This window comes from Pseudoliparis swirei, chromosome 17 (genome assembly GCF_029220125.1).
Source record: "Pseudoliparis swirei isolate HS2019 ecotype Mariana Trench chromosome 17, NWPU_hadal_v1, whole genome shotgun sequence".
Lineage (NCBI taxonomy): Eukaryota > Metazoa > Chordata > Actinopteri > Perciformes > Liparidae > Pseudoliparis > Pseudoliparis swirei.
Genome location: NC_079404.1, coordinates 13,150,681 through 13,163,414, shown reverse-complemented (window position 1 = coordinate 13,163,414; position 12,734 = coordinate 13,150,681). Strand labels below are relative to the sequence as shown.

Here is a 12,734-nt window from a genome sequence, read left to right as displayed (position 1 = left end):
AGAGAGAGGTCGATCTTGTTTGGTTGGCTGAATTCAGTTATCTAGAGAAAGAGCTGCAGTCAGCCAAGATGCTGTCCTCTCCCTTTCAGTGACGTCCTGAATCGGGGGAGGGACCGATATAGGCAGCCTCTCGCTCTGTCTGTGTGTTTGTGTGTGTGTGTGTCATGATACATTGCCTAATTTATGAAATAATATCACTATCGATTCCCTTCAGACTGTTTAAGGTGTTAAAGGTAAGGATGTTTTATTATTTCTCGTGTTCTCAACAGAAAACACTGAAATCGAAAAGGTAACATGAGGCTTTTCCATTTCGTGTTTGTTTTAACTTTTAAATGGCAAACATCCTTTTTAAAAGTATAGTAATTGTTTGAGTGTATCCAGTAAAATCAAGTATTCATCCCCTGGTCTCTGTTGAATGGTCCCACGACATCTCAGTTCTCCCCATCATCACTACGGTGCTTGTAAGATTAGGCATATCTTCGTTTCCTGTCCCGGCAAATCATGGATAAGATAATATGCCGCAACTGTGGGAAATTAGATACAATTGGCAGCTGAGTAGATATGAGGAAAATACATATATATAGTGCTTCATTTATTTCTCCTTCATTTTAGAAACTTGTAGTTTTTTTCCACCAACATTTGGCCACGATGCTTTCCCTTGACCTTAGGTCAGTATTTCTGGTCACAAGCCATGAGTAAAACGTTTAGGACAGTTTATTCATTTGATTGTATTCGTTTCACGTTGCAAGGAGAACAGGCGCGTGCTGTGGCTCCAAAATAGCTGTATTAGTATTCAATAGATGTTTTCAAAATGTCATATAGGGTAAGAATAGTATTAATAATAGTAAAAATAATAATGTCACCTTTTAAGAAGTTATACGTTTAGTTTAATAAAACATTTTTTAAAATGTGGGTATCACTCCCGGATTCACGTTAGCAGAATAACAATATTCCTAACAAGTATTGGTATTAATATTATTAATAGATGAAAACAATGTGGGCCATGTCTCTTTCTGAACGGTACCGCGCGTGTCAAAGGGCCCGCGCGCTGTAACGGGACACCTCCTCTGGTCGCCTATCTGTGGCCAAGTGCAGGCGCCATGCTCTGAAGGCCCATTGCTCCTAAACCGTGTGGAAAGAAAAGGAGGGCATGTCGGCATAATCTCATCCGCTCACCATCAACAAGGCGCTGTTTAGATTAGGGCCGCGTCTTCCCCTCTTCGGGAGATCTATGTCTTTAAAATACTCCGTTTAAGTGGAGAAGCTGTTAAAGGGATTCGGTCTGGGGACCAAACAGGCCTCAGTGTACACACGGTGTGAGCTCCATGGTTCCAAATGCCCTCCCGCATAAAAAGAGAGAAGTGCAGATTGTGGATGGTGAGTTGAGATGGCGCCCATGGGAAACCACTTAAACAGCTAAGATTATATACTCTTTGTTTAGATTCACTTATAAAGACAAAAGTGATAATCTTCACAATCTCGAAGGTTATTTTGCGCGTTCTACTAATTTATGAGGATTTAAGTGGAATGTATTGGGCTCGTAAAATACCCCAAAAGGCTATAAATCTGTTCAATTCGTTTCCCAAATATTTACCCAGTCCTGTTTATTGAGTGCAATGATTCTAAAGAGACAACATACCAAACACAGGAATCAGCGTGGAACACAGACGACGACAAAAAGAGAGTTTGGGCGAAAATAATTTTAGGCCTGAGAGTATTTAAAGAAAGGAGAAAAGACTGCAGTGCATGTCTCAAACTATTCCGCTTCTCAGAGAGAAGTCGCTGCTGACCGGCCGCCGCAGCCTTTATTCATGTCAATGCAAAGCGTCAGGGGTCAGAGACCCGGGTTACGGAGCTAATGGCGCAATTAGCGTTTCAACCCTAAACATGTGCACGCGCGCGCGCACGGCCTCGAGACTCCACCGCTGACCATCATCAGTGGTCTTCGCGTGCCACCGGCAGCCCGAGAGTGGCCAAGCAGAGAAGCATGTTTACTGAGCGGAAGAGTCTGTTTCCTGCCTGTAACAAAACCCAGACTCTCAGAGAGTGTCAAGGAGCTGCTCCGGTGCTGAATGCGACCCTCCAATACATCATCTTCATTTTTCAGAATCATCGCGATAAGCCGGGCAAGGTCAGGCTCACAGCAAGGGTCAGCTCGGATATGCTGCTGAGCCATGAGCACATGTGTTGGACTGGAAACAAAGAGAAATCTAAACAACTAAATATAAATAAAAAAGTTCCACTTCTTTAGCACACACATTTCAATCATTCCTTCTGATGCACTTTCTGGTGGTCGATGGCTTTTCAAAAGCTGAACGTGTTTCGTCTTGTTCCGCCACCATCTCGCCATGACACCGGCATGCAGGCTTGAAGCAGAGTCCTCTGCAGAGTGGCAGGTGTCCTATCAGTGCTGTCGGCCCACAACACCGATGCATGTGGAGATGGAGGGCAGAATATCCTCTGAAGACATGAAGCAGATCCCTGAACACAGAAAGTGTGATGACTCGCGAATGACTTCAATTATCTATTAAAGCAGAAGCGATTTGTCTGTGATGGTTTTAGCGTGGTGTATACTCTGCATAAGAAAAGCATCAACACGTGCACGTGTGTGTGCGTGTGTGTGTGTATGTGTGTGTGTGTAATAAGATGTGTTTTAGGACTTGACAGCTTTGTAGAGGAGCACTTAACATCTTTCTACAAAGGAGCTGTGGTTGTTTACAGGTGTCACTGGCAGCCTGCATGTGTGATCTGAAGTATGACTATCCATTTATGTAAACCAATAACAAGAATTGATTGCTACATTTGGAAAATAGATTAGCTCAAGTGTGACTGTAAGATATGTCATGTTGCGCATGAAGGGGTGATCTTATAGGGTGTGGAAGCTTTTTCCCAGCATTTTGCATTCGGAGAGCATGTTGCAATATGGAAGGCATGAAGCCACAAACCTTAAAGGATCATGAGTCAGACAATATAGAAGAAAGCACAATTACATGCAGAGTTTACTTTTAATTCTTTATCCTTTCATTTCATGGTTAAGAAAGGCATATAGGACCAAACTGTTAAGTGTCAGTAATGGCTCAGCTCTCCTGGGTCCCGGAAGGCGAGTCTTATCAGCAGCGCATGTGATGGTGTCGGTAGCCAGGACCCAGACTGTGCTATTGTGCCCCTGCCTGGGTCTGTGTGACGGATGACAGCGCCTTCTCTCTGGAGGAAATGAGGAGGCCAGAGGCGAGCCTGGGGCCAGAGTTTTAGCAAAACCCTGTTCTCGCCCACTTACCTTCGGCTCCGAAAGTGCCAAATATTCCACAATTGCGGCTGGGCCTAAGGTGCCAGCTGACTTGCATGTTACAACAGTCCCTCGGGGCTCATTGTGTTAGGATTAGGAAAAAGATTCCCTAATTAGATTGTTTGTTTGAAAGACGGGGTGATGTGTTGGAGAACCGGAGTCCTGTGTATCACGGGTCTAACTTGGAGACCATGAAAGGAGGAAGTGAGGTCAGGCCAGTCTGGGTCCCCTGGCCTTTGCCCTCCCTTGGGTCTCATAAATTAGCCTGCTGTAATTCTCTCCCAGACGGCCTTGCCCCAGCAGGTGTGTGTTTGTATATATGAGCGCTAACAGGGGGATGTGAGGGCTGTAATGTCTGTGATCTACGGTGTTGGGAATGGAGGAAACATGCAACCTAAATATGCTTATCCTCTTTCACACAGGCCATGGAGATAATGACACATTAGGGAGGCGGGATTAGCTGAATAGGATACGTGAGCCTTGAACGTTCCCTTTAGCTGCTTATATGTTCTGTCCTATTTGGCATTGGAAAACGTATCCAAAATATCAAAAGGTTGAATCAAGTTCAGGCTTTACTTGAGGCAGTAATGGCTCTCTTGGGAAAGACAATGTTGCCATTAAATAAAAACTTGCATGTATTTTGGCTTCAAACGGTAAACATCCTTGAATACCGTCTCTCCGGCATCTTTATCAAAGTGACAGTTTGTTTTGGCGAAACTAGGCCTACTTATGAATAAAATTACATTTTTGTAAATAATTACTGTATAAAACAACAAGCGATGCAATGCAATTCTCTGTGAATGGGAGACTTAAATCCCCCGTGAAAATCTCCCCATGTGGATTAATAAAATATCACATCTATAGAGGTTATTATAGACATAGTCAGGTTATTTAGTCACTTATCATTTTTGTGGCTTTAAGGTGACAGAAAATAAGCAATGAGGGTAAAAATTAAGACATGAGCCTTCCATTTCCTGTCTTTGTTTCTTTGCATGCATATTTGTATAAAGCTGAGGCCCTGAGTTTGCCAAAAGACAACATCAATCAATTAGAATAGCACAGTGTAGACCTTGTGTTTGGGTTCACCCAGCCTTATAGGGTAAAGGCCATATCAGTGACACGCTTATTAGCAGATCTTTATAGACATTATCATACATATCAAATATTGTAATCAAGTCAAAACTTACAGTAGATAAAATATCTAAACAGTTTATTTGAACTTTGTTTAAAAATGTTTTAGATCAATACACTTTCTTCTTCTTCTTCTTATTGTTATTATTATTATTATTATTATTATCATTTAAAGGAATTGTTTGACATTTTGTGAAATAACCATTTCACTTTCTTGCCGAGAGTTAGATGAGAGGATTGACATCGCAAAACCTGAATCTGGAAATGTTAGGAAATGGTATCAATCTTCTCTTCCAACTCAAGGCAAGGAGGCGAATAACCAAATGTCCCACAATGTTGAACTGTTCCTTTATTCTGCGTTAGCGGCACATGGAGAAACAATGAGGGATTTCTCTCAGAAGACCATCTCAGAGCGGGCATGGCCTTTATTCTGAGCGAGTCTAAACAAAAATGAACCCGCTGCACTTATTCCTTCGTGTTCTTTTATTGGAAACTCTGTAGTTCTACAAGCATGTAGTTGCACTTGTGCAAAGTAAATAGCTTGAGGTGTCGTGCTGCTGGCAGCTCTGACAACTTGCACTTTACAGCACTTATTGTATTATTTGGAAAATGTTATTCACATTTAATGAGAATACACTAATCCCAAGTACATTCCTGCCCCTCAGGTGCACACATCTCTCCAAAGAGAGCAGTGTAAATAATGTCTGCATGCTCGAGGGAAACAAAGCTTTGTGTCATGAAATCAAATAAAGCACACAAAGCCATGCACACACAAATACACTCGTCGGAATGAAGTCGGACGCACAGAGCACTGATGTCTGTTATTGCATGCATGCTCCATTAGTCATTGGACTACACAGTGAGCAACAGGGAGGTCCTGTGCTCCTTGTTGTGGCTGTGTCTAGTCCCTTGTTAGAGAATTGATGACACTGTCTTTGGAAAACAAACAAGGCGGGGAGCTAAAAAGGTGGTCACTCACCACAGCTCTCTGACCCAGAGACACAGGGGCCATCGCAACATGTGAGCAGCGCTGCAGCGCCCCCCTCGGAATGTGCTGCAGTGTGTGTGTGTGTGTGTGCACACGCTTCTGTTTGTGTTTCAGTGATACCGTAGCTGGAATGTGACTGTCTTGTGCCTGAATGTGTGCCTTTGTGTGTTCTAGTGTCAGCGTCCCACAGCAACAATAACCTGCGTGTAAAATGAATACACGGTGATAAAAGGTACATTGTTGGCAACACTCTTTTTTCTTTTCTTTGTGTGTGTGTGTCATATTTGCATGTTATTGCTATATGCCAAAATAAATGTTTCACATATCAATGTCAAGGAAATGCAGAGAAGGGACCTGCGAATGTTTGGCTGACTAACTCATTGATGTGAATGTGACATACTGGCCCCGTGGGCACTGTCCTCCCGGAGGCTGCTCCTGTCACTTCTTGCTCTGACTCACACTTCACATCACAGCCCACACCGGGGTCCTGGGGCCTCCCCGGTACGAACACACCTCACCCTGCACTGGGCCCCCGAGCCTTGTTCTGGGAGCTCAAATCCCATAATTGCAGGCCTGACAGTGAACATACGAGACACCCTCACCTGGTCGGAAAGAATGAAAACATCTACTGTCAAAGCGAAGCGAGGAGATGTGTGGGGGTGGTACAGGTATGGGGAAAGTGAGAACATCTGGGACACATGGGGAAATAGTAACTCAGTGTTTGGGGATAACTGGTGAATTTAGCTTCATACTGTATACGCTTTAACGAGCGATTCAAGCTTTAGAAATAGATCCTTTATTCATGTTTATAAATCAGAAAAATTGCTTTATTAAGGAAAACCTTTGGGTAATACATATGTATTTTGGGATATACATATGTATTTTTGCAATGTATTGCAAAAATACATATGTATATCCTCTAAAAGAATTACTTTTTTGTGAGCTCGCTTCAATTTATCAGAAAAATAACATATTTCCTTGAATAAAGCTTCAGGGTATCAAGATCAAGTTCAGTTTATTAACTTACAGCAGTATTAAAAGCTAAACAGATTTTTCACAACCTAAAAAGTTGTCCTCATGCATTGTGACATACTGCACAATAAAAAACAGATTTGCTAATAAGTCATTTATTTTACAAAGCCTCATGCATCAAAAGTGGCCCAGCCCACATGGGTTTAAGAGGCCCCGCAAAACAAACATGAGCAATTACATAATGAGAGCGAACATTATATATTTGTATATATCAAGGAAAGTCAAACAGTGTCGAAGGAAATTTGAACAAAACCAATCTTCTTAGGAATCACAGCTATAAAACATAACTAAGACACATCTGAGGCACCAATTGTGCGTCCAACACATACAACTTCAAATGCCCTATTACACTATTAGTGGGACACAATTAATTATGGATTAATTAACCATTGATGCATTCCACAATTGCTGAGTTTAAAACAACATTAATGTTATGCACATTTGGGGGCGTAACATTGGTAAGTAACATTGGACCCATTCTTAGTATCGGCCTCTAAATATTGATTTGTGCATCTACACAAACTAGGTTGGACCATCAGCCTATGTATTGATTGTGTAAGAGCGAGCATTGTATCAAAAGGAAAACTACTTGTTTTACAGAATGGCCCCTCCAGAGTGTGATATTACTAAGTGTTTCACGCTAGTGGTATATTATTACTGAATTATGAACAAGTGAGCGGCATAATATTGTTGAAGCTGGTGGAAGTGGAGCTAATTTCAACTACTTAGTGTTCAGTTCAGTCGACTATGTCAGTTCATAACAATGCATCAATGCAAGTTGTATTTCTGAATCCCTTATTAGGAGATAGTGCTATCTTACTGTGTTGCACCATCACTGGCTAACAGCCACCACGTTACCAGACAGAAATAATAAAAGACAGCACTGAGGCCTCAGAATGGGCTGAGTGCGGCCTCCAGTATTCAACAGTCATGCTCCTGGTAGGGGGGAGCAGAGAGCGGGAGTGGCCCTCATGTATCAACCACTTCAGCTCCTGCAGACAGCTTAGGGGAGAGCACCGTGGAGCCAGCGTGTTTACACCATAGCTCAGCCGAAGCCCTCAGGACAGAACAGATAAAAATGCTTGCACATTCTCATTTACACATCCTTACATGCACACTTACTCAATGTGTGTCAAGCCCAAGCATAATAGCTGTCTGTTCCGTTCGTCTATAATCTATAATGGGATGTAGGCCTACAGCCTCGCTTTCCGCACTGTCCGGCAGATATCTTGCCTGTGAGTCATTTGACCTCGATATGGTTTATTTCACCTATAAAATGGTCGACGTTGCTATCGAGGAAGAAAAGAAACCCTCATGGCATCAGGAGTGGAGAGTGTGGTGAGATTGATCAATGAGGCTGTTGCTCCACCTAGTGGCAACTTCTACCATTGCAGTAAAATCCCAACCCAACCCTAGACATTTGGTGTACTATGTGTAGGTCACGCTGCAGGGCTATTCATTGGTCAACAGCGCATGTGCTCTTGAACTTTGACCTGACCGGAAACAATGCTGGGATTGGCTCGGCAGCAACATCCAATCCGTATTCCTATTGGTAAATCCTCTCACGCCCACTTCACTCCCCTAAATCCAAGTTAAAGGTGAAAATCCTCCTTTCAACCTATGCTTTTATTTCCCGTTAGCTGTCCCGGTCAGAGCTTGTTGCTTGAGCAGGCACAATCTTCAGTTAAATACACAACAACAACAACAGCAGCAGCCATGTCGGTGTTTTGTGACGTCCCACAAACAGCCCCAGTAGCTGTCTTCAAGCTGTCACAGGATTTCAATAACGACCAATTCCCCAATAAGGTGAACCTCGGAGTGGGAGGTAAGTTGTTTGAGTGACAGCTCGGTAGTCAGTGACACGCAGCTGTGCTGACGTTAATGTAGCAGCCTACAGCTGCTCATATTATGGGTTGTCAGCTGAAGCCGGTGATTCTGTAAACTGTTTCGGGAAATCTAATGTCTTTGACGTCTTTCATGTTTGATGATGGTTGCTAGGTATTTGAAAACAGATGCCAAATTATACTGTCTGTACAATAATGCCAAATCCCCCCCCCCTGATACAGTATTCAGATAGGTAACGATGTACCCATCACATTTGAACGCATGCTTTAATATCCCTGACGGCATAGACATGTGGTGTTCTGTCAATACAGCATTTCCTCACAGAATCTGACGGCTCACAGATGTAGCAGTTGATAACGTATTCTTGTTATGTAATAGTGTGGTGACCTCTCTGGTTTCCTCACTGCTGCAGCTTTGCACACGACCCTCTCACCCTGGACTCAGGACTCTATTGGATTACAGTTGCCTCGTGCTCCCCAGTAGGCCACAACCGTTATCAGGTTTAATCTTATTAAGCATAGTAATCCTTGCTGCTCATCATTGCAAAGGAACCGCGTGAGAAACATTGCCTCACTCTGTCACGGCAGTGTATTAATGGCACCGCTCAGCATGACGTGGCTGCCTGAGTCCCATGATTAGTGCAGGGGGCTGAGGCCTTAAGTCCCTTTCACAGAGCTGCAGATGGCCATCAGTTCCTAGGCAGCTGGGAAATGTAGGCAACACAATGTTGAGCATCTAAAAAGACTGAAGATAGAAAGTCTGTTGTATACTTTAATCCTTATCAGGTGGTGACATGAAGTTCAGTTGGCTAAAACAGTCAGCGGGGAAATGATAGTTTGCATGTTTCTGGATTCAAGTGTTTCCTGCGCGGGGGCGTTTCTGTTATAGTTTCCTAGGAAGAGAGTCCTTACCCATCTTTAAACTGATGTGTTAACTGTGTTATCTAAAATGTAATTAACAAGCAACATATCAAGCCTCTTCCCGCGATTTTATTAACCAACATAATTTTTTTAAATCATTTGTTGCAGCCTACCGGACAGATGAGGGTCAGCCGTGGGTTTTGCCAGTAGTTAAAAAAGTTGAACAAATCATTGTGCATGATGACAGCCTAAACCACGAGTACCTGCCCATCCTAGGCCTGCCTGAGTTCAGATCCTCGGCTTCTAAGATTGTACTGGGAGAAGACAGTCCTGCAGTCCAGGAGAACAGGGTGTGTGTAGTAAACACAGACACACAATGTTTCCATTCTTAATTTCTTTTCATTTAAACTATTTAAACTGTCTGTTTCTGTCACTTCCAGGTGGGGGCTGTCCAATGTCTGGGGGGTACAGGTGCTTTGAAAATAGGCGCAGAATTTCTCCGTCGTTTCTACAATGGAAACAAAAACAGCAAAACACCCGTCTATGTGTCCGCGCCTACCTGGGGTACGTCCACTCATACACACAAGCAACCAGTGTGGTGGTATGGAGCGGAAGTGAACATCACGATTTGCTCCTTATTCATGGACTTTGACCTGTTCATCATTCACAGAGACTTTTTATAGACTCAATATAGATCATAAACTCAAGATGTAGAGGGTTCTATTTTTAAATGTAGTATTTTATCAGTGATTTTGGTTTATTATCAGTTCCTGCGTGAGACACGTTGCTAAAACAACACTTACCTTTGTATCTTGAGATAATATACAGAGTTTGTCTTACTGTTCGTTTCAGAAAATCACAATGCTGTGTTCGCCAATGCTGGCTTTGAGGATGTCCGTCCCTACAAGTACTGGGACGCAGTGAAGAGGGGCCTTGATTTTGCGGGTTTCCTTGGAGACCTGGAGGTAAGCAGTGTGTGATAGGGACTCCCGGATACTACTTCATTTTGTTCGGAGTTGACAGTACTTCTTCTCTCTCTGTTTGCCACAGAGTTGTCCAGAGCACTCTGTCTTTGTCCTGCATGCTTGTGCCCATAATCCAACTGGCACAGACCCCACACAAGAGCAATGGATGCAGATTGCAGAAATGATGATGGTATTACACACGTACATACACACAAATACAAGCTGCAGTTTAGACAGTCCCATTGTTTTGCATTCTGAATGTGTACCATAGTAATGTTGTTTTATACTCTTCTTTTTCAGAGGAGGAAGCTGTTTGCGTTCTTTGACTCTGCCTATCAGGGATTCGGCTCAGGCAATCTGGATAAAGATGCGTGGGCGGTCCGCTACTTTGTCTCCATGGGCTTTGAAATGTTCTGTGCCCAGTCGTTCTCCAAGAACTTTGGCCTCTACAGTGAGTGACGCCCGGGTGCATTAAGTTGTAACTCGCTAGCTATGTTGTAACATTTAATAGTAGAAAAGAAGATAAGCCCCCAATTTAGATTGCTGTAATCTTTGTCCACACCTGTATTATGTTCAAACGTGACCAATAGGTCCATGACTACCAGCATAGTGCGAAGAAGTACAGAAGATGTGTCAGTATTTCCACCAACAGGTAAAATATATAATAGCTAGAATATTGTTTTATATTTGGCTTGTGTTTGTCCCGTCAGATGAGCGTGTGGGCAACCTGACCATTGTGGCTCATGATGCAGACAACCTGAAGCGGGTTCTGTCCCAGATGGAGATGATTGTCCGGACCACTTGGTCCAACCCACCGTCTCAGGGAGCTCGCATTGTTGCCATCACTCTCAATTCACCTGAGCTCTTTCCTGAATGGTCAGCACAGAATCTAACACTCAAAGCGCCGTCAGATGTATGCAGGCATAAAGATAATATTATTTTTAAGACGTGGAGTTATTTTCTGTTTCTCTTGCCTCAAGGAAAGACAATGTGAAGACCATGGCTGGCAGGATTTTGTTGATGAGGGCTCAGCTGAAGACTAAGCTCCAAGCTCTGGGGACACCGGGCACCTGGGACCACATCACAGAGCAGATTGGCATGTTCAGCTTCACAGGCCTCAACCGTGAGTCCAAACATAACCAGAAACAAAATGTGTTCTAGTGTTTGTTTAACTTTTAGAGATGCCCCGGTCATGTTCGGTTTTTGACAGATTGCCGAGTCGATGAGCCATATCGGCTGATACAAATATTTTGTGGTCGTTTTGTCTTATTATAGCTGCTGGTATACCGAAATAACAATGTATATTTATTGATAAAAACATAATACATATTTTAGTCTCTTGCCGAACAGCGAGGGGGGATCCATATGAATCCACTACAGTCCATTACACTGTTTCCCTTTGATGCACACAAATATCTTTACAGGATGTGTAAAGCACAACGTTGATAATCAATGAATTATTATATCTGGTTCTGCTGTTTTTCCTGCAGCCAATCAAGTGGAGTATGTTGTGAAGGAGAGACACATCTACTTAATGGCCAGTGGTCGCATCAACATGTGCGGCTTGAACAGCAAGAACATTGAATACGTGGCTGAGTCAATCCATGAGGCTGTCACCAAGGTCCAGTAGAAGACTACACTACCCACAGTTCTCAGTTCTTCCTCCTGCCCATCCCTGAGCCACCTGGTTCCAGGCAACGTGTTTGTATCCAGTATATCTCCTGGAGAAAACATAAACTGTTATTTGCACAAACATACACAGCTATGGCCATAGTCCACTGGCCTTGTTTCCCCTTCCTTTCAGTGTTTATGCTAAGCTAGGCTAAACACACACATGAAAGTTATTCCTTCTAGTAATTGTGTTAATAATTTGCCCCTGCTTTCTTTGTATTGGTCTTCCATTTATCGTGTGTACTTTGTGTGACATCACAGAGGTTCTTCACGTAGTGTGTTTGTGTATGTGTCATCACCATGACCTTTGTGTGGGTTTAGTACATCTGTGACTGTGTTACACTTACCCCGGCAGTGCTGACTCAACGGTCTAGAAATGTTTAATATCCTATTGTTAGGATTCATCCATTCCAAGTGTTAGAAAAACATTTCCAATTTTAATAAACCTGCAGTAATTGGCACGTATGATGAACGGCTGTTAAGAGCACTGGCCAGAAGTAACAGTATTATGTTGACTGCTGTTTGCAACGTGATCAAGAGATGAGTGTTCTCTCGAAGATATTTTTACCTTGAACTTTGTAATTTATAAATGATACTGTCCGAGTGTTTTATTTTCTAGTTTGTGTTGAGTGGCACAGAACTGTTCTAACACGTGTCGTGACTCCAGAGTTGTCTCTGTTTTCACAACTGAAGGTTTTCTGCTGAATGAATGTTGAGGTGGCTCACAGATTGCCTGTTCGTAGCACTAGTGCACTATTATGCAAGACCTCGGGGCCAGTGGCACAAACACATTAATGATCAACCCGTTTGCTGTTGTATCACTGTGCACAGTACACCAATAAAGCAGTCGTAATGAAGCTAATGTGATGATGAACGACGTTAATAAAGAACTATAAATAGCATGTTTCTGGTGTTGTCACATATGTTGGAACTGATTCAACTGTATAAGTAATTAG

The 12,734-nt window shown here is 42.9% G+C and overlaps 1 protein-coding gene across 1 annotated transcript; it reads left to right on the top strand.

Moving 5' to 3' along the window:
* Positions 1–8,058: 8,058 nt before the first annotated feature.
* On the top strand, positions 8,059–12,680 carry got1 (glutamic-oxaloacetic transaminase 1, soluble). The gene is made up of 9 exons (XM_056435491.1): positions 8,059–8,262; positions 9,311–9,492; positions 9,583–9,706; positions 9,995–10,107; positions 10,193–10,297; positions 10,408–10,558; positions 10,818–10,983; positions 11,088–11,230; positions 11,598–12,680. The coding sequence occupies exons 1-9, from the start codon at positions 8,154–8,156 to the stop codon at positions 11,735–11,737; spliced, it is 1,233 nt and encodes a 410-aa protein (XP_056291466.1). The 5' UTR covers positions 8,059–8,153; the 3' UTR covers positions 11,738–12,680.
* The last annotated feature ends 54 nt before the right edge of the window (positions 12,681–12,734 follow it).